The sequence below is a fragment of the Cyanistes caeruleus genome, chromosome 2 (genome assembly GCF_971803275.1).
Source record: "Cyanistes caeruleus chromosome 2, bCyaCae1.hap1.1, whole genome shotgun sequence".
NCBI classification, from domain to species: domain Eukaryota; kingdom Metazoa; phylum Chordata; class Aves; order Passeriformes; family Paridae; genus Cyanistes; species Cyanistes caeruleus.
In genome coordinates this window covers 81,982,917-82,006,014 of record NC_141702.1, presented here as the reverse complement: position 1 = coordinate 82,006,014, position 23,098 = coordinate 81,982,917, and the positions used below count along the sequence as shown (strand labels likewise).

At 37.5% G+C, this 23,098-nt stretch overlaps 1 protein-coding gene across 14 annotated transcripts in view; it reads right to left on the bottom strand.

Annotated features, from left to right (window-relative positions):
* Positions 1–23,098, bottom strand: part of PLD5 (phospholipase D family member 5) — a 204,316-nt gene that overhangs the window by 135,509 nt on the left and 45,709 nt on the right. For 5 of the 14 annotated variants that reach the window (XM_023924443.2, XM_086878249.1, XM_023924442.2 and 2 more), the window contains one exon: positions 591–675. The exons of the other annotated variants lie outside the window; for them this stretch is intronic. In XM_023924443.2, the coding sequence (XP_023780211.1) occupies positions 591–593 (3 nt within the window). In that variant the 5' untranslated portion in view covers positions 594–675. The remainder of the gene's footprint in view (positions 1–590; positions 676–23,098) is intronic. 14 annotated transcript variants of the gene reach the window in all.

The window sequence follows — 23,098 nt, the reverse complement described above, 5'->3', positions numbered from 1 at the left end:
ATGCACTAGAGAAACAATGCAATTAACAGCTCTTCATGGATTTAAAACCCAGAAAAATAAAAACTTCAAAGCTCCCTAAAAGTCAAAGGCACATACTGAGCAGATCTTTCTAAAAAACAAAATCCCAAAACCCCTACAAAAGAAACCATATAAACATACAGCCTGCATGAGTGATTTGCATAGGTTTATTAATTTATTAGGCTATTTTATAGGTTTATTATTGGCATTTTTATGTATAAAGTCTGTGTCAAAGATTATTAATCCAAAATAATTTTAAAAGCCCATACTGCTGGCATACAGCTGTCCTTCTGGAATAAACCAAGTGGACCGACTTATAATTTACATGAAATAGTCATCAGCAATCTTTCCCAGTTTTCAAAGATTTTATATAAGCTGCACTACATGTTCAGTGCCAGATATATTTGTCACCAACTTGCACTGCTATTCTCCTGCAGAAAAAACATAATTCCTCTGTACCTTACATACTGGTTTTTTGTTTTAAATACTGACCTCTACTAATTTCATCATCTTTTAAGCAATTTTTACAGAGTAATAACCTAGATCTGGTGAAAAAGTAAAGAGCTTCTTACCATCCTGATCCAATATTCTCCCCGTCTCTGGAGTTCAGCAGCAAGGAGCTGTTGCTGTTGCACTGCTTACTAGAGACACTGGAGGCTTTGGAAGCAGAGAATGTTTTATGTGGTTAAAATGTATCACCACTGATTATATATCAGTCCCTCAATTCCTAGCCTTGATGCTCTGGAAATCAGCCAATCCAAGTGATAAAGAGGTTTGCAACAAGAATTTGCAGAATTTCCACAGTGAATGCTTCATTGAAATGCTTTGCTTCTTGATACTTGTTTTTTTATATCCACTAAATGTTAAAATAAATCCTGGCTCCCTTTTCCCTCCTCCTCTTTTTTTTTTTTTTTTTTTTTTTTTTTTCCCAAAATGAGATTCATATATTGTTCAAAAGGGACTTTGGCACTTGCTATAGCTAGGCACAGTGCAGAAAGGCATCATGCCAGATTATGCACACATCTCAGCCAAGATACCTGAATTTTGACTTGCAACACACCCTGTTATTCCAAACATGGATCTGCCTAAGCCAAAGCTCCTAACTGCCAAAATACACAGTGTTTTTGTGAGGCAGCCAAATGCCCCTTCAGATTAGCTAAGAGCATCTTTTATTTGCAATGTGGTTGCTCTTTGTTGGCTTTTCTTTTTTCTTTTTTTTTTCTTTTTTTTTTTTAACACTTTTTTCCCTAGGGAAGACAAGGTGACAAGTTCCAAAGGGATGACATGATCAGCTGGCACTTCTACTACTGCCACTCCTCTCAAGAAATTTCACACAGCAAATTTCACAGCAAATTTCCCTGCAATGTTATAACTATGACTAATTACTTAGTTAACATTATGACCATCTTAATGTTCTCAATGGTAGCTCAGGATGCTTCTGTGTTTGGTGCGATAAAACAAAACAAAACAAAACAAGCCAAAACAAAACCAAAGCAAACAAACAAAAAACTCCCACAAAAACCCAAAAACTAACAAAGTCCTGACTCCATGGACCTTGCAATCCAGTAACACAGTAAGAGGTGACAAAGAGGGAGGCAAAAGGAACCAAGTCATATTCCAATTTCCAAGCTTTTTGGGCCTCACAGTAAAGGGGTTTTAAAGAAAGGATTACCAAGAGGCTATGCAGACTACCTTGGAGATGCTCTCAAGAAGAAAGTATAATAGAAAGCATATTAAATCTCGAGAAGAAAGCACATTATTGTACTAAGAGAGCATAAGACCAAGCCTGACATTTTAATGAATAACGGAAAAGGACGGAGTGATGCTTCTGTAGTAACTGAGGTCTAGAAAAGTGAAGACCATATTCTGTACACGGAGGGAAAATGAATTCAGAAGAGATGGCTGTAGGTTTCTTCTATTCTGTTTGCAAAAGGAAACAATAATGACTTTCACTAAATCCGAATGGGTATGAAAGTGCACGACTGACCTGAAGAATGTAAGGAAAAGGATGCTGGACTAATTGGCAAGCTTGTTTAACAGGTGAAGAAGAGCTGGATTGAAGATTAGAATGTTTGCTGAAACATCAATGAACTGACTTTAAGAAATTATGTAAAAAATAAGATTTAATCATCAGTAACACTGACAGTGTCGTTTCTGAATTTAGAGAAAGAACAAAGTAATAGATGACGTGTTATGACCACCATGGCAAGATTAGGTTGTTCCTAGAGTGACAAGGAAGCAGCAGGAGGGGAGTCTGCAGGAGACCTGTTTTAGCCATGTTGAGCTGTTGACATCTAGCTCAATGGCCACAAGAATCTCTCTTTATTCCAGACCCTTCTTCTTCAGCCAGAGCTAAAAAAACTCATTTGCAAGGCATAATAGCAAAGACAAGTTTGACTTGTATTTACAGATGAGCGTGTCTGATGTAAATAAAAGGTCCACAGTTCCATCCCTAAGAAAAATAGCAAAATGAAGTGGAAAGAGGAAAGTGGAAAGGCCGATTAATAAGATAGAAGGGTAAAAAAATAAGCAAACCAGGTTCTTCTATGAAACCAAGAGAGACAAAATTTCAGGAAGAAAAATGGACAGCAGTACACAAGATAACTTTCAGGACAAAGAAAATCAGTAGACAGCCCTAGTTTGATTGTTTGATCAGAAAGGTGTCTACAGATACTTTGTCTTGAGCAACATCAGCAGCATGGAAGGAGCAGAAGATGCACTGACTGGTCAGTGCCCAGTGCCACACCAGAACCCTGGCAGTGTCCATAAACAACTCATGCACTTGTATTAGTCACACTGCTAATGGGATTCCCATCAGAGAGGTCCCACATGTAACATCACTGAGACCCAAGAGAGAATTCTGTGAAACAATTCAATTGCAATCAGTCAGGCTACCAAGGTCTTGATCTTTTTAGAAGTAAAACTTTTCCATCACAAAGTTTTCAGTCATCTTACTAGTCCACACAAACATTTCCTGTAATTCTTGAAATTTATGAAACCCTTTTGATACCTCACAAAGGTATCTGCTGGGATAATGATCAGATGCCAAATATGAAGACATGAAGCCAAATTGTGCTCCTGCATGTTTCTACACCAAATGTGTATAAGACAGGATAATATGGCCCTATGCATACATACAAACAGTTTCCAACTCTGCCTTTCAGTCCATAAAGCCAGAATACTTCCATTTTTTTTACTGAAAAGTAATTCAATTACTTAATGCTACAAATTTCAGAATTAATTCTGTCACAGTCTTCTCACATTTAAAATATGCACCTCCCAAATTCAAGCACAAATATCGCCTCCTAAATTCAATTAAAAGACATTTCTATACAGAGCAAATGCTATCATGCACCTATACAGGCAGAAAAAAAAAAAAATAAGTTGACTAACTTACTTCAGCATTAGCCCACGTGCTTCAAAACAAAGCCACCTTTTCCATTTACTTTGAATTCCTTCTAACACAGAAAAAGAAGTGCCCACCAAGGGAAAGAATTATGCACTTATGTAACTGAAAAAATTTAATGTGAACTCCAGCTTCTAGATCTATAAGCCTTAAAGATGAATTTTTTTTCATCTCTTCAATTCTTCAAGGATCCACAAGCAATGGGAGCTTAAATTTTCCAGACAGGTCCAGAATTTCTCCTTTTTATGAGGAAACCAATTTCCTCCCAAATTTGAGTTAAAACCTAAAATTTGATCCTTGCTAACTGGTTACAACCCTATTGCCAGACTTTACCCCTCTGGGCATATTAACTGCCACCATAAGCTCCATGCTGCAGAGGCTACTTCAAAAATAAAAATAAAGCTGTCAAAGGCATCTGATAACATTCTTTAGGCCCCTGTAGAAATATAGTTATCAGGCCACATAATTTAAATATTTAATTAGACAATATATAGATGCCCTTGAATGCTCTAAATGATCAAGGAATGCATAACAAAACTGAAAAAAAATAAGTTGGATTAAAAGTAATCTATCTTTTGTGATGAAAATAGGTTAGATATGGCAATACAAATTATTTCACAAGTGTTTTTTGCAACACGTAATCATTCAGACAAGAACCCTCAATCTGCAACAACTGGGTTGTACTGACTGGTACCAGACATAAAGCAACTGATCAAAGAACTGATTTTTTTCCCTGAAAGAATTTATTTTATTTTGGCTTTTGACTGGGGAGAAGAGTTTAAAAAAAATCAATTTTTCATTAAGTGAAAAATCTTTAAAAATCTAAATGCAGAATTGTTGAATCATTTTGGATTTTCTTTAGATGTCACAAAGCCTTAGGGACACATAATTATGGCTCTCTTGGGACACTCTGTCTATCAAAAATTGTCCCTAGACTTATGAAGCACGGTGTCTCCCCACAAGTTGTAAAAAATAATGAAAGTATCTATGAAATATTTGTTGCAAATAGATAAAAATAAACCACAGCTTGATAAGCAGTAAGACAAAAACATGTAATATTATTTGGCATCACAGAATTAAGACAAACAAGATTATATATGTCTGCAGGAATTCTAAAAGTCAGTAAACCAAAATAGATACAAAACCTGAAAGACACCTAGACAAAACATGACATTTATCAATAAAATACTTAGATTTTTTCTTTTTTTTTTGCTGTGAAGAGGTATGTCAAAAGTGCACTCTGAATGTAAATTGATAAAATGCTGTAATTCTATGGGCTAAAGAAGTCAACTGAACACAAGAATTCTCCATTCCTTCAAAAATCTAACTAGAACAGGAACTCCAAAACCAAATGACACAACTATAAATACCAGTATCAGCTCTTCATTGTTCATCAGTTTCATTAGCAACATGGACAAGCAACAGGATTTGCAGGAAAAAGATAAGTCATAGGAAAGAAAGAGAAAGCAGAAAGATGAAATAAGAGAGCAGGCAAAGGTGAGGTAGGTGCAGAGCGGGGCAGAACTTCACAGTGTCTCAATCTGGTCCATCTTCAGGACTTGCTGGATCTATAAATAAATACCTAACACAAAAAACAACCAACAACATCAAAAATCAAAGACTGATATCCCCAGCTAGTCTATTACTCTTCCACAAACAGCACTATTTCACCTTGCAAGAAGCTTTACCAAAATCTCAGATATAAGCTACATCCTGAAATCACTCACTCACAATTCAAATATTAATATCAATTAAATTTTCCAGTGGTAAAATCCTATTTTTCAAGATGGCTTATAGAAGCACAGCCTCAAATACTTCAAATAATGTTCTGAAGCAGAAAGAAGATTAGGACATTCTACTGGTTTTGCAGGAAAGAAAACTTTTATACAAAATTCTGCTTGTAGAGATCTGGACCTCACACAGCAGGAATGTAATTTCAAATCAGCAGAAACACATTCAGATCTTATGAAATTGGTACAGCATCTAGAGAACAGAAGAGGCTCCTTACCAATTAAAACTCTGCTCAAGCAGTAACCAAAGATTGAAACAAGGCCCTGGATGTTTAACATTACCCAGCCCTAACTTGATGTGCCAGCTCACAGATCGTAACTGGAGCAGGTGGCAGCTATTTAAATGGGCCGTTTCAATACAGAGGGTGATGGGTTGTCATTGCCATCAAGCACAAACACTGCTTACATGTTTGAAAGAAATCTTTTACCTTTATTTTTGAGGAGCTGAAAGTGTGAGTTAAAGGTAAGAACAGTTGCAAAAGGAAGTCCATTTTTGCAAAGCAAAACAAAACAGAGAGAAATAGAAAGCCTCCTTATCTATCAGATGCAGCTGAAAAAATATATAAGTGCTGCCACCCAGAGTCCAGCTGCCTGGAACAAGTCTTTCTTTTTTTACAGTGATTCGGTGGCCAAGAAAATCTCCAAGGGCTCAGAAACAATAACTGCATTCTCTGTTTCTGCCACTGTTCTGAGGGGATCACACTAGACCACCCAGCTCAAGTTACACACAGATTCGGGTCTGTGTATTGCCTAAACAGCACAAACAGGTATCAGCTTCAAAACAGAGCTAAATTAATCTCTCTCTCTCTCTCTCTCATATGTACATGAATCCCTGCTCTCAAAACCTCATAAAGGAAAACAGAGTTAACAGACCCTCTCTCTCTGCACAAGTCCTGAGAATGCTCTAGAGACTAGAGCCTACCACTCCTCCACCTGGAGCAGCCAGAGCCATTTCAGCACTCCAGGGAGATGGCTGGGGGAGACGGGGCACAGAGCAAGATGCAAAGCTGCTTTGAGTGGGTGGGCAGCTTCCACTTTCTGCCATCTGTGTCAACAGAGGCAATGCCACTGCTTCTTTGCAGGCTGCAGCCAAAATACTCAGAGCAGCACAGCATTTCTTGATCTAACCACTGAAATTAGCACACACTGTAATCATATTCTAAAGCCAAAAGCAGAAGTTGAAGGAGTCCCATTTAGAAAAGTTTAGTGTATTTTGAACACTAATCAGAGATTACTATTTTGCAAGTTTGCAGCAATTACTCCATCACAAAGTAGCTCAAGAGACATTTCTACAAAAAAACCACAAGTACAAAGAGCATGATTATTTTAGGCAAAAGGAAACAAAATTTTGCTTTTTTTCATCATTAGCGAAGACAGGACACAGCCTTTAAATACTGAGAGTACAATCAGAGTAACTCGGCAAACAACTCGCGGTCACTGACAAACGCGGCTGCAAGGACAGCATTTCCCTCACGAGCTTGCAAAGCCGAAGGAGCGCTGCCGGAATTCCAGGTGGGAAGCACAGGAGCGGACGCCACCGGGGGGCGGTGCAGCACCGCGGGCGCGCTGCCGGCGGCGGGCGGGGCGAGCGCGGAGCCGCAGCGGCACCTGCGGCACACGCCTCAATCAACTCCATCGGTCTGAGCAAGAATGGTCCCAACATGTGCTGGCGAGTGCTTAATAAGGCAGCGTTTTTATGGAAAGAGCCTACGTAATGCAGACACTAAAAATAGACAATTAGCATTTGGCCTCCTATGTAACAACATTAGCTGTGTTGATGTAATTACCTTTTGTTTCCATGCGAAATTACACTTAATATGATTTTACTGGATCATAAAAGACATTTCATTCTGCTGCAATACTCTGCCTAATGCCAGTCTCCAACTTTGGTAGAAGAGGAACGAAATGGCAGAAAGAGAAAAGGTGCTACCACTAAGGTGAAAACAGTCAAATACAGAAGCGGAAAAAATGGAGCAGCCCCCAAGATTTTCAGGGCTTTGTGTGACCTCGGGGTTACTATAGATAATGGTGACCTACATCTGTTTGACTTCCTTGTCCATGACATCTCTCCAAAACCTGAGAAAAAGAAAGTCCAAAGAAAGCAAATGCGTGACACACATGCTAGAGATGGATGGCTCTGGAAAACTCCAGATGAAATAGAAGGCACAGCAGAGTACTATTGCAAGGTCATATGGACAAGAAAATGCTCAGAAAGGCACTGGATGTCTAAGGCTCATATTCCTGCGTGACACAGTGCCTTTCAGACATGGTGGCAACATCCCAAGCAACAGGGCCAGGATAGCGACAAACAATTCCAGTGTAAAAAGTTCAATGACAGATACAACCTACTTTAAAAAGCAACATGTGAGTCTGCACAAGTGGTTCTCAGGGAAAGGACTAATCTTAAGAAAGAAATGAAAAGCATTTGAAAAGCACTTGTTCAGGTACCAGACACTATGAAGTAGGTGATGCTGATTTAAACCCAATTCCAAATGAAGAGTCATGAGCAAGAAATCAAGCAGGCTACTACAGATTTGTGAAAACTTGAGAAGCATAAGTGTACATAATATGCATCTCCCACACAGGCTGAGCAAAAAATGAACCTGCACAGTGCTGAAACACATATGTAAGCTCAATATCCCCCTTACCTGATAGCATTTTGTGAAAAGACACAACAGTGGTCAGAAAAAAAAAAGTGGTCAGACAGCTGAACAGAAACAATCTCTGTAAATGACAGATCAGTTGAAAAACTGATCATAGCAGTGGATGACAATCTGGCCCGCTTGTGCAAAGAATACAAGAAAGAAGAATAGGGAAGAGCTGATTTTAGTGGCAAGGTCTTTGAAAATATTCTAAAAACTCTGCACAAGCTTCTGAACTAAATTCTTTAACCAAAATATTATCCATGTTGCAAAAAGGAGAAAACTGATTTAAGGGATGGACTGCTGGCTTAAAAGACAGAGGAACAGTGCAGTTATGGTTTTAGCCTAAACTAATTAAGGTCAAATACAGTGAGATCAACAGACCAAATCTTTCACTCATTTGACTAAGCTTAAATGACTAAGCTGTCCATTTCACATAGCATCACAAGATGGATTATTCCATGTCTCGAGCAGTAAGGGGCTCCAACCCATGAAAAAGTTAAGTCACAAGTCTTACAAGTCTCTGTAAATCTATGTTTTTAAAACAAAAGAAGTTGCTGAGAAAGAATAGGTCATCCCACTCTGGAGACTGATGCACAGAGCTGCCAGTCCAGTGGCCAAGAGCTTCAAAGTACAGACACACACAGAGTGACAATCTGCTTTTACACAGATACTCTTGACCTAACATGCGCACAAAACAGGTGCCTAGGGAGCAACACTGCTCCAACCACAGGTCTGCAAATGCTTTATGCTTACATAAACTATTGGTGGGGGGGATGACCCTGGTCAGTAACACCACTCCCTCACTTCCCCTCTCTCAGTGGCACAGAGGAGACAAAAGTAAGAACAAAGCAAGGAAACTTGTGGATCAAACAAAGACATCTTAACAGGTGAAGGAAAGAGGGGACACACCATACCCCAAAGCAGCAAGTGACTCAAAGTCACTCGCTACCTCCCACCAGTGTGGATACCCTTCAAACAACAGCCACCATGGAAAACATTCACACACCCCCACACTCTCCTTCTTCTACCCCCAAGTAGTACCTCCTTCTTTATACTGCCAAGTGAGCAGTTGTAGCTGAATCCCATCCCAACCTCTTCCCCACCTACTTTCCAACTGAATTTGAGAGGAGATAGAAAAACAAAGACCTTTGTGCTGTGCAAGCACTCTTCAGCAACAGCCAATTAGTGCATTATCAACTGTTTCAGCCATGTATCCAAAACACAGTGCCATACAGTACTGTGAAAAAAATTAACTACATCCCAGCTGGATACAGTGTAACTATTTTGCAAGAAAGTAGACTGTCAGGACAGGCAACTAGAAAATGAGAGTAATCTGGATAATATGGACAGCTTCATGTTAGATAGGTCTTAAAAAAAAGAGAGAATGTTGCAACCTGCCTGCAACCACCATAGGTGGAGTCAGTGCTAACTCAAAAGACTCTATGGAGAAATAAATTATTATATCAGATATAACTTCATACATGAACATTCTCAGCCTTGCTCTTTGTTGCCAAAGCACTGCGTATTTCTCAAATGAAATTTTTCTAATGGTTCTCTGGAATCAGCTGGTAGGATGACACAAGAGCTACAGTTAGGAAATAAAAGTGAGAAAGAAAAGTGATCAACAAGGTAGCAAAAAGCCAAAATCAAGGTTCCTTGACTTCTCTAGACACATATCTTCCAGATGAAAAGTGATCACTGCTTGTAAGGCCGTGTTTTTCAGGCTAGCAGGAAGCAACTGGACAGTGGAATAGTGGTTGAGTAGCAAAGTAAAAAATATTTTGCAGTGAAGCATGAGACAAAACAAGAATATACTGTGCCTGGTGCATACAGTCATTATACTGTACTGGCAGAGGAAGAAAGAAATAATATGCATTTATAGCAATTTTAATTAATACCCACATTTTAGCAGTGCAGCTGAAATTTAATGTCTGGTGATGAGTAACTTAATGAACTTATTACTGGTCAAGCTGAACCAAAGCCACAGCTTAAGTTCATTAATAGCTTAATCATCTAATGATTTTAAAGCACCCATTAAGGCCTAGGTACTCTTCCTGGACAAATTCTTGATGCCATAGCGCATATACAGTCTCGGTATTTTCAGTTATGTTTCACTAGTTGCTATGCTCCAATTGTTTACACAACCAAAAAATACGGCACTGGTGAGGTCAAGAGTGACCTTGCCAGGAAAACAAAAATAAGCTTTGAAAAACTAAGAAATTAGTTAGAAATTTGAAAAATTGAATTGAATAATTGAAAAATAAGCTTTGAAAAACTAAGAAATTAGACTGAGAAATACACAGAGAGAATGCTGCACATTGCAGAATGATGTCTTCATCTCTCCCTTTCTTCTTTTGGCAAATGTCTCTTCAGAAGACAAAATCAATACTCACACACATATACATTAAAGAAGCCTTGATGCTATTTGCTTGCCTTCAAAACACTAATAACATGCTTTCTCAGGTGACACACAAAACTCTGCCCAACTAATCTCTCTGAAATTTTACAACTAAAAAAACCCAACTAATCTCTGAAATTTTACAATCAAATCACAGCACTACTGTTTTCCACTATTAACTTACACATGTAGTGCATTCCTGAATAGGCTGTTAGAATTACTGGTAAGAATTACTGTATTTCAAAGGCAGGGAAAGGAAAATCATATCTGAACATAAATGAAGAATTATTTTCAAAATATTACATCGCAAATACACAGCAGCCACATTGAATGCTTCTTTTTTCCAGATGAAAAGTTTTTGACTGGAGCGGGGAAAAATAATTTTCCATTATGTGTAAAATAAGTACCACAAAGACTTCATAAACCAGAAAAATTATTAGAAATTAAAAAAAGATACACTTGGTTGCTGCACACATTGCTTTACAGCAGAGAGAAGACTGTCTCCAAAGGCATCTTCTTGAATAAAGAACTTCAAAGATCCAATGCTCAGACTTAATTTTTAAATCAATTAAAATCCTCTGTATGATATATATCATACTTCCTATCTTGGCAAGTCTTTTTCAGGCAGGAAAGAGGGAAATGTAATAATTTTCATTATTTACAAGAATTACATGTAATGTTTCTGTAGCCAACAAAATAATGTATATATAAATTTCCTTAAGATAGTATGAGCCTTTGAATCTGCTATAAATAATTTGACCATTAACGGGAGAAAAAGCCACAGCATGTCCACATAGTTTACAGGAACTATTAAAAACCACAAGTCAGACTAGTCTGAGCTACAAATTTCTTTCCAGAGATCTAAATATTTGAATTTTTTCTTTCCTACATCTTTACAATTAAACTAACTACATTTGGATTATATTCTGATCTCTTATAATCTGAAGGGAATTGTTGACACCAGTTTTACATTGTCTCCTCTCAAAACAAGGTAGTTCATTAGTTCATGAAAATCAGTCTCTCAGAAAATGAAGTTATAGCTGGACACACTTTCATTGGAAATCTCTTCTGTCCACTTTTCAGTAGGCTGCTTTCAAAACTTTATTGAGCCCTCTGAACACAGGAGAATCTCCAGCTAACTCAGTCCTGATTTAAGAAAAATACTGAATATATTTCTGTGGAAAACACCAAAACCATATCCTCCCCAACCCAAGGACTGGAGCTTCAATCCCATGAACTGAAATTGTAAAATGTTATGCAAATGCAAGCCCTACTTTGTTTTCCTGAAGAGTTTATTTTTAGCTAACTGATGGGTGTACTTTAATTAGAATTTTACATTGCTTCTGTACTATTTGTGATTGTAGACATAACTCTGTGCAAGTGCCAGGGCCAGATGAAAACTGAAGGCAGTGTGCTCCTTCTTACAGACACATGCAATAAAGAAAGACAAGCCCAAAAGTAAAATATAGTGGCTAGGATATTAATCTAAGAGTTAGAGAGCTAATTCAAATCCATAACCAACAAACTGAGACAAATTGCCATTTTCTGCCTTTATTTCACCTCCACAGCCTTCATGACAAGGCCTCTCACTGCATTTGCACAGCATACTGCATAAAAGACCCTAACCTCGGTACAGAATGCTAATCCACATCATACGATATGCTATTAAAAATATAAAAGTGACCTCCAACTTTCTCCACATATTTTTACATGATTTAATTTCTGTGAGATTAGGACACATATATTCATAAATTAAGATTGTGTCATACAGTGAGCATGGAACCTGTCCAACTTTGTTGCTATGACCTGTGAAGCCAGCCCAAATCTCTGAATGTATTCAAAAGATAACCCCAGAGCCAAGTCTCTCCATCTTCACTGCTACTGGAACTGCAAAATTGATGAAAGATGCCTATATATGTTCAAATTTGTAGAGTTAAATGCAGGTTTACCACTCAGTTTGAACCAAAACAACTTTTGCAGTTGGATAAAAAAACAGAAAACAATATTGCCTGAACAGGCAGATGCTTCAATGATAACCTCTGTCGCTATAGGACACAGAATGATTCACACGGACACGGTTCAGTGTATGATAGGAAAAAGAGATCTTTTTATTTTTCCAATTCCAGTATTTATAGATTCTCGACAATAACCAAAGATTAGATAGTTAGGTTACCACCTAACTCTCAATCACACTGGTCGTGCAAAACATCCATCAAAAGACGTGTCTTAGAAAGAATGTATATACATCTATGTTTATAGTTATTTTCCTGGGAAAGTGGCTAGAAACTATGAAAACAAGATCAGAAGGTTTAATTTTCAGGGCAAAAAACCTTCACATTTTTCCAACCATGAATACATACTAAGTATTATATAGAGTGGCTATTACAGTCTCCCAAGCCAAGGGCCTTTTCTTAATGTGAAGATAAAGTAAATCATCCAAAATTGTTCAGATTCTTCTTCTATCCAAAATAAAGGCATGGTTTTCATACTTTTCTGCCTTTATCTGTAATATTATTCTTCGGACATGTACCACAACATGGACAAATCTATAGCAATGTATAAGACTGTCAAACTCTGTTCCTGCACAGATTTCTTTAACAGGAAATTGTAGCCTTAAAAAACAGGGAAGAATAAGGAAGCCTGTAACCCGAAGTAGTCTGATGGCATTATCAAATGAGAAAAGAATGGTTGTTTTAACTGGCATATGTGCCTGCACAGAAGTGTAAAACAAATCACTGCTGTTCAATGAAAAAATCCCAACAACGAAAATGAAAACTCACCCTTTCTGTAATAGAAGTTTGATAAGAATGAACATCAAATAGGTGTTGTCTGATGTGCTTTGTAAGCCAAGACAGTCAATCATTCTTTGAATTACTGTATTCATGCATTTTTACCTAGTCTCTTTACGTAGATGAAAACTACAATTGCTGATTGATAACAATACATCTTACCAAGCTGCTTTTTCAAATTCCATCTTACTAAAAAAAACCAAATTACTCAGATTTTCTGGAAAATTGAATTCATAGTATTACCTCTGAAGAACAGGAGTGCAGGCACCACAAAGGTTCTTTGAATAATGCCCAATTTATACTGTTCCTCACCTACTGCACCATTACCACCTACCCTGCAGTATTCCAAACCTATAGGAACTGGAAACACTCCAGATGGCAAACAGTACAGAATGTAAACAGGTTATAAATCACCTGAAGAGCTCAAGGTATGTGTTAGGCAGGCAAGACAGGTAATCTTGTTATCTTTCTTAATTTTATTTTTCAAAATCACAAACTAGTACCTGCTTGCTTTAGCATACAGACTCACAGAAGTGTAAAAGTACTTAAAACTATATGCCAAACTTGCACCATTTTTTTTTTTTAATGAAATAAAGATAAAATTAATTTTCTGAAGAAAAGGTAATTATGTCAGGTCTCTGGTTTACAGTCTTATGTGACAGATGGTTTTCTGTTATTACTAAAGTGTTTCCTTTAATAGAGGGGGGAAGGTATACTTTAAGAACAGGGTAACTCATCCATGTTCAAATAGAAAAAAAACAAAATAAACAAACAAAAGCAAAAAATACACCACTCCCAAAGCCCCAACCCCTTAATTGTAATAAAACACGCTTATAAAGGAGTCTTATTTCAAACTACGAAAAACTAAAGACCAAGTCAGTATCTGTGCTGAATATAATCTTAAAAATGAAACACAGCCTAAAGCCCTCAAGACAAGGGCTCCACAGTAATCAGCACTACATAAGCCATCAACAGTTCTTCCCACAGAGTTTAAAATTGAGAATTTTTAAGGCCTTGATCTCAAGTTCACTGGAATTAGCAGAGTTTTCAATGGCTTTGGATTATGTCCTAAAGAAATAAGCAAGCACAAGCAGACCGGAATATAAGACAAGGTAACAGAAAAACACATTAACAGCAAGAATGAGTTTACTTTATTTCCTGAGAAACAATTTGCACACCTGCTTCTTTTCAAAATCCTAATACAATTATACTGCAGGCTGCATTTGCGTGCAATAGGCAGCAGTTTCTTTGAACTGAAGATCTTTAGTTTATTTCAAGATAAAACAGTAAAACCAAACATAAAAAGTAATAATAAATGTATTATAACCCACAGGGACTTGGTAATTTTGTAAGCAAAGAACAAAATATCACCATTTTTATATGAACTGTAATGAAAAAGATTAGATACATTAGACATAACTCTGGCAAAAATGCAAGAATATTAAGTTCTAAATATTTTTTTAGAAGAAACCACTATTTGAGGTTTTCAACCTGACGATTAAGTCTTTACACTGATGATAAAATATAATTTTCATCTATTATTCAGTATTACACTTAGTTATAGCTAATGCGTTCCAGAGGCATAAGCATGGACTATGTGACTCCTTCCTTTCAGTCTTGTTTTTTATGATTTACTTAAAAGAGGGATATATTTAATGGGCATGCTTCCAGCAATCCAATTATAAAATATACATGATTGTAGAAGTTGACAGAAAGTATATACATTATCTTACTATGCCATTTTTCTTCTTTCCCACTTCCTAGTAAAGCAACCTTTATATTCTCAAAAAATTCACCTATTATACATATTTTTGTTATCTTTTGACTGCAACTGCCTGATAGTTAATAGGTTTCTGTGCCACACTGTTTGCATATGTAGCTTACAATTTAATGAAAAAAACCTATTTTATAAAAGTACAGAGAAATGTAACTGAATATTTTCATAACTATCTCTCAAAGACCACCTTTGAGAGATAGTTATTAAACCACCTATTGACCACTGTTGGTTGGTTTAAATTTCTCCAATGACTTGAGAAAAATTAAATGACATGGTAATCTGTTTCTATTTTACAGATCAGTTCAAGAATAAACATGGTTTGGTACTTGATCTTTCACAGTCTCCTGCAATTCCCTCATAGGGAATCTGATGAAATATGGGCTAGATGAGCAGACAGTGAGGATTAAAAACTGGCTGAAGGGTCAGGTCCAGAGAGTGGTGCTGGATAATGGGGCAGAACATGCCCTCACCAAGTCTGCAGATGATACAGAACTGGGAGGAGTGGCTGATATGCCTGAGGGCTGTGTTGCCATCTAGAGGGACACTGACAGCCTGGAGGAACCTCAAGAAGTTCAACGAAAGAAGTGCAAATTCCTGCGCCTGAAGAGGGACAACACCAGCATTTTATGTGTCTATACGTGCTGGGGGCAGTCAGCTGAAACAGCAGCTTTGCAGAAGAGGCTCTGAGGATATCAACAGACACCAATATGCCCTTGTGGCAAACAGGACCAGCAGTATTCTGGGCTACATCAGAAGGAGCACTGCTGGAAGGTCAAGAGAGGGGATCTTTCCTCCTCAGCCCTGGTGAGGCCACAGCTGCAGTGCTGTGTCCAGTCCTGGGCTCCCCAGTACAACAGAAATATGGAGCTACTGGAGAGAGTCAAGCTAAGGGCCATGAAGAAGACAGTTACTGGAATTCATCGGTATGTAAAAATGTCTGAAGAGAAGCAGATGTAAAGACAATGGAGACTTATCAGAGGTGTCCAGTGACATCTTGCATTCTTTATCCAGGTATCTGAGGATAAGCTCTCCTAGTTGTATGAAGCTATGGCCACACAGAGTTTGCAAATACTAAAAAATGCTATAAAAGTTATTGGAGCATGTGTGTCCTGTGTGCCTGTTCTAATAAGTGCACTCCTCAAAGGAGACAGATAAGAAGCACTTTATGTGGGAAATGAAGTGACTGATAAGTAATATTATGAATTTGTATTAGCAATGCAAGTTTAATCAAAAAAGTCTAATAACACATGCCTCAAAGTTTCACTCTTCCTGAAAGGAAACAATAACTAAATCAGTATGCTAGAAGACAAGAAATCTGAACTTGCATAACATCATATTAAAGCCCTCTGAAGCAGCTGTTATTAAGAATTGTTAATATTAATATTGCCTTTCAAAACTGGGACCTAGACTGTTCTTCACCCTGAAGCCAAACAAAAGCCCTTGTTCAGATAAATAAGCCTAAGAAGGAGCCCAAGCAAAATGCTAAAATGTACTACAATAGCATTTAAGTTTCCACCTGTCAGAATACTTAATACATGCTTCAGTTTGCTCTTAGCCCTAAGTTCTGCAAGGCAGTGAGGACACATCCTGTAAATTCAAAAACTCCCAAGCACATCAGAGTCCTACCTCAAAAGTCCGTAGGCAGGTCTACAGAAATAACCTAGTCCTGTCATTTTGGGAAATATTTTCCCTTTTATGCTTTGGATTAGGGTAAGTCAAATTACCCTTTATGAAAGCTAACTGCTTAATGGCTAATGTTGATACTGACATGGAACAAACCAGTAACTGAAGTGATCACTCCTCAAATATCATTGTGTATTGCAACAGCCCACTACAGCCATCCATCCAGGTTCCTACTCTGAAAGAAATAGAGCCCTAAAAAGCATTCTTTGTATGAGGCCAAGTTCTAAAGATGCCACATGGCTTTGCATTTCAACCAACCTGAGTACACCAACCATCAAAAGGGAGGTTTATGATCAGATCCTGCTCCTTGCTTTTCATCAAATTTTCTCACTCTTCAGCAACATGAATGCTAGACCAGTTCACCTATCTGAAATAAAGTAAGCAATTCCATTTGGGAAGAAAACTAATTAAACTTTCTATAAAAATCAGCAAGTTGATCAGCTTAGCCTCTGGTCATAAGATCGCCAGAAGCAATACAAAGGAATGTGGCTAACCCCATTTCACTGTCAACCCGCAGAGAAGAGAGACAGACTTAGAATTGCATCTAAAATTTCCAGTGTACCATCTATTCTTGTGAGCTGGTGACTATTCACATGATTTACAATTTGTCTACGTGTGTAATTTATCATTTTTAAAATGGGGATACATCCCCAGAACCCTTATAGAAAGCTGACTAATGCTATTAGTCCATTATACATACAGAGAAACAAGTTGCAGTAAGAGTATGGTATCTTGCCCAAGATCACAAGAAAAACACAAAACCTGTTTCCACTCTGTTTTCAATATGAATAGTCCTGAGATACTGTCCTGAGATTTTATTCCCAGTCTATGTCCAAAACATTTCTTTATGCTAGGTCAACTTTAAGAGAATGAATCTAGAAACTGAATATAAAAGCATAATAAAGTGAAGATTAACACTTTCATTTCCATTGCTCTTTCAAAGACTAGCCATTTTCCTGGAAAATTCAGGGAAGCTAAGCAAAGCTAACTTTGTGACAGAAGAAACTTCTGGCATATGAGAACACTTGGTCAATGAGCCAATGACTCCACATGTCTCAGGAAAACACTAGTGTCCATGATACCAATTACATTGAAAAAAGAAAATCAATCTCTGCATCAACATCAGTGTATGTTCTTAGAGCCCACTGTTCCAAGGAGTCAACCACAAAAGCTGCTTCTTTTGCTGTTCTTGTCTTGTTGCAATATTTGGCCAGCTTGTCTGTGGAGACTGATGATGGAGCTTCATTTCAGACAGAGCTTTCAGGGGAAATCAGCATGTCTGCCACTGTGAGTATACCAAAAGAACAGACAAAACCAAACAGCAAGAAGAAAAAATAAAACCTACACAACTCTATTTCTAATTGCTTGCACAAAAGTACTAACCTAATACAGAATCCAGAACTAAAAGCTACTGCATGGAAAAACAACAGATTTTGGCCCTCATCTTGTAGGGCAGGTCTTTTCCTCTGATTTGGCTATCCAGGTCAAAAGCTTTCAAAGGCTGAGTTAAATAATCATGTTTTCCACTCCAGAACCCTCTTTTAGAAGCTCTTTCAGAGCTTCCATCTTTCTGTGTACTCCTACAAGCGAGTTCTCTGTTCCTTTTAGCTATCTTCCAGCTATGGTTTCCTTCAGTTTCTTCAAGATTCATTGTTCCTCTCCCTCTCTGCTTGCCCCACCTCCACCCTAAAGGCTTCTCTGGGCCTCATGGCTCAGCTGCTTTCAAAAATCACTCATCTCTCCCTCCACAGCAGAGCAGCCAGGACAATATAACAAGAGAACATTTCTTCTGCTGACAAACTGCTTTTTCTTTTTTCTAAAGGAAGAAAGCAACACAATGAATGATAAATGTGCAATAAATACAACTAAACAAAGCTATTACAGTATCATGCTCAACAGTTAAAAGTACACACATATATAGAAATTAATTAGGTAGAGCTAGAACAAGCTACTGTAAAACCAATGTAGTTGGTCACAGAAGAAGTTGGTCTACAGAATGTGTAGTTCACACTACAGAGAGGCCACTACCAGCAGTTTTGTTGTTTTCAGACTACATTGCAATCATCATATGTAAAATTAGACACACAATTATTATCTAGAATGGTGTTTTGGGAAGGTGTTTCCTTCATGGTGGTAACAGTCAAACACTCATCAGTAACTGGATCCTCATCAAGCTGTTCTACTCAAGTCAGGAGTTCCACACTATGAGCCTGAATAAATTAGCCAGATATGTTATCAAAAATTAATAATGCCCAGAAATAAACTGAGAACATCTGATGCCACACAGAATCATTAAGTAAATAAACAAAGCAACAAGTATTCCCAAAGGTTCTTATAAAGTATTTTTAATCTTGTAAATACTTAAGAAAGACACACTTAAAAAAAACAAAATGCAAATAGCTGCTAGGGAGACTTTTAGCAAAAAAGAAATCATGGAAAGCATTGGCTCAAATAAAACAACCAGATTAGTCCAAACAGGAAGGGATCTTACAGCCTTTCAAAATACCACACCCCTTGTCCCCCCCTTATTTAAGCAATGTATTAAAAAAAAAAAACAAAAAAAAAAAAACACAAAAATTTAACATAGAGTGGTAACCTGAGAGCTAAAACAAATAATAATTTCAAGTATTTAATGTGTGTCTTAGGTACTGTGGCCTGTAAATCAGAAGGTATTACTATACAGTGGTACTTCTACAATAAACAGGCATTTCTACATCTACCACAAATTTCTCACTTGATCAGAGAAAATCCTATTTAATACATGCATAAACTAACTTGAAAAGATGCATTCTCTGTTTTCTACTGAAAAGTAGAAATAAATGTGCAGTCACTTGAAAAACAGATTCCATAAGAAACAGTTTTTTCATTCCTTTCAAGGAACAACAGTACCTCGTATTTCTCCGCACAGAAAAAAATTCGGAGCCCTTATTTAATTAAAAGGAAAGAAATTCTGAAAGAACATGCTGTTGGTTGACATGAGAGTCACACTAGTGGCGAAAAGTTTTATTGCTCTTCATGTAATCACTGCCTTTTATATCACCAGATCTATAGAACACACTTGCAAGGCTTTCGGCCAATTCACCCTCGCACAACTCAAAAACTTCCATCTTCCTTGCAACTTCACGGTTTTCAAGAAGTGTGTATTTGGGATTTATGAGTTTAAATCACTTAAGAATGTCAGAAAGTGTTGCCCTGCCAGAACAAAAATCATGTATAAACCTTGTAAGAGAAGTGCACTCTTGCAAATCCTACATATATTTTGCTCACCATATTTTCCCTGGGTGTTTCACACAAGGTGCATTGCAGAACATGGCATGCATTACCAAAACAAGGCTGTAGATTTGTTAGAGGAGTTTGAGAGGACAGAGTAAAAGGGTGGGGACAACGGAATAAAGGAAAGTAATTTAAATATAAGCATCATGAAAGAATTGATGAAATTATATAAATAGGAAAAAAATTAAAAACCAAGGGCCTTGGGTAGGTAAACCCAAACTTGGAGAAGTAAAAAAGGGAAACAGTTGCTCAGTACAGTGTCTTGTAAAAAAATGGATATGAGCAAGTTATTTAAAGCCAAACAGAGAATGCCTGGAACAGCCCTAGCACATACACATTAAAAGAACAAAGTGCACAAACTGAAAAAAAAAATATTTAAAAAAAACCCTGAAATTTCATTTCAATTTTCAATTTGCAAACCTTAGTTCAGCAGACTAAGGTTTCAGCTGTCATATAGTTGGAGAAACAAACTGATTTAGGCTGATGTGCATTAAGACCATATACACAGAGCCAGAGAATACAGCATGGCACATTCCAGCTTTCTGCAGCAGGAGTTTGACGCAGCTAAGTCATGACAAAAAGGCTCAGAGAGAACAATATTGCAGAAAATGGGATAAAGTAACACAGAAGGGGTAAGCTGCCTGCCACAAGCCCAATGGGGAATTGAAAAAAAAGTCTGCAGGGACAGCAGCTCACATTGGCAAAGGAAATTGCATTGTTCAAAAGGGTAACGTTTTCCAAAACACTTAAGGGTTTTGTTTCATACTAGACCCAAAGGAATTGTTATTCAAACAATGAATCGTTTACACTGTAAAAGCCTGAAAACAGCATTTGGTGTATTGATGTATTTTGATGCTCACAACATTCCAAATAACCACCAATCAGTCTTCAGCATCATAGATTTGGTTTACATTCTACAAACAAGTCACTCATAAATAGTTGAAAATTGCAAATAACTTCAAAATTGTTTGGCTTTCATTCATCAGTGATCTCTTTGTCTGCTTGTTTTAAGTAATTAATTTTCAAGTCATATTTTCTTAGAACCATCCCATCCACTGCACTAACCAGGGGAGTTATGTAGCCATTATTGATAGAACAGGAATTACTCAAAAGATGCATCTTCTCATGGATCTAAAAAGCTGCACAGTTCCAACAGAGAAGCAGAACTGAAAATAATTCATCCCATATTGTTTTAAACAGCACTTAAGCACAGGACTGCATGCATGACTCCGATCAACTCTTTACCTAGTCAACAGCAAGTCAGATGTCAACAACATGCTGGTTTTCTGTGAAAAGACACACAGAGAATTTGTACAGTTTGGCAAACACTTCAAACTATGACTGAAGCCACTTCTAAATGATGTAAAGAATATCACTATCCTACCTGAATTTAGCATTCTAGATTCTGTTGAAAACTCAGGGAAACTACTTTTCCATACGGCATCCAAGATCAGAAAAGTAAGTAGAAAGCTGCCTTCAGTATTAGAGCTTATAGGACTAAAGATACAGCTGCAAGCCTAAGACAATTCTTAAATAGGCAGGAAGAAGTTATGGAATGTACTGATTCAGGGGAAGAAGGAAAACAGTGTGTTCTCTGCCAACCCATTGGCTTGAAACTTTTGAAACACTTTATTCCATAAGGTAACAGCAAATCAGCAGCATGGGGTGACAAACGCACATCAACTTCTGCTTCAGAAGACAGAAATCCCCACCCACTGTACTTTAAAGGCTGTTAGAGCTCTTCCAGCCCTAGAGCAAACTGACAGAGCTCTAACTTTCCCCATTTCACTCATCTTCCCAACCTTTTCTATGCTATCTATTTTATCACCACTCAGGAACAGACTAAACAGGCCAACTTCTGTTAGCAGCTGCCAGAAAGCCACAAGAATTTCTCTAAGACCCTTAATCACTTGTGTTTCTTTTTAATGTCCCAGGAACACAAGCCTTTCTAGATGCTCATGGGTCCTCTCCAACAAAGAGCTATGGGGAAATAGCAGAACCTGCCCTGAGTCCCCATCTTCATTGCAGCCATCAGTCATTCCAATGGACCTACTTCTAATTGCTCATCTAATTAATTTTTCACAAGAGGTAACAAGGCATTTTGGTGTTTTTGTTATTTGTCTATTTTTCCCCCAATTATTACCATCGAAGCAGGTGCACATTTCCACTTAAATTAGCACAAAACATGAAAACAGATTATACCTGCTATCATGAATCTGAAATTATATTCCAGTTTAGATTTGACTTGCTTTTTAGAATGATCAGCACTGTTAATCACTTATACTTTCCAAAGACACACAGAAGTATTCTAAAGGGGAACAAAGAAATAATTCCACAGGTAGCTTTGTTTTGCTGAATTTTCTTAAGATATCCATTCATTACTCTCGGCACATACTCGCAGTTTCAAATGCACCCTGCACCCATCTGACTTCCTTGCATATTCTCCCTCCTGAAACACCTTAAGATGGGCATAAAATGGTATACAACTGGATCTATATAATTTTTTTATATTGACATAGATATTAGTTTCTTACATCCCCTTTGTTATATTAGGATGCCTTCTGTTCTTTCAACAGTCCTCTGGTAACTGCAAAGCGTTTTCAAATAATTTATACAGCAATCAGCCTGATGATCCAGAGACTTAAAGCTCAAGAAAAGGTGAGCATTCTACAACAGATTTTTCCTCCAACTGCTTCGCATGAGATACTAAACTTGGTTTTTAGCTCCAAATCCACAACAGCCAAGCTGATGTACAGTCTTTACAATCTTCTCTCAAGGAGTTCATATACAACTTGAATCCACAGTAATGAAGTCAATGGATCACAGTTTTGGAATAAGAGCAAACAAAAGTGCACAAGACGCATTTAGGAAAGTGTCACCTTAAACATCATTCTCAGAAGCAAACAGCCTTAGCTGAGGTAATTCCTTAAGTTTGTTCAGCCCATAAAGCATATTCCCTTGTCAAAAAAAATCCCCTACCTTGAAAAGATCAGTGATGAAACTTAATGGACAGCGGCAGAATTTCCATAACATGAAAAGCAGAGTAAGGTATGTTTACTGTGGCTGGAAGTGGTGAAGACCTTATTAACTTCTATACATTTGTGTGTTTCAAAACAAATATGAGTGTGCTCATTACAGCAGGCTTTTTACAGCATATACTGGCTTTTAGAATACTAAGGCACTAGTTAATGTGCCTTTACTGCAGTAACAACAGGATCAAGAATTTTAAGCTGGTCACTATCACATCACTGCTCCATATTTGGTTCTGTTCCAAACAGTTAAAAATCCCTTGGGGACATCTAGCGTATTTAATGTATCA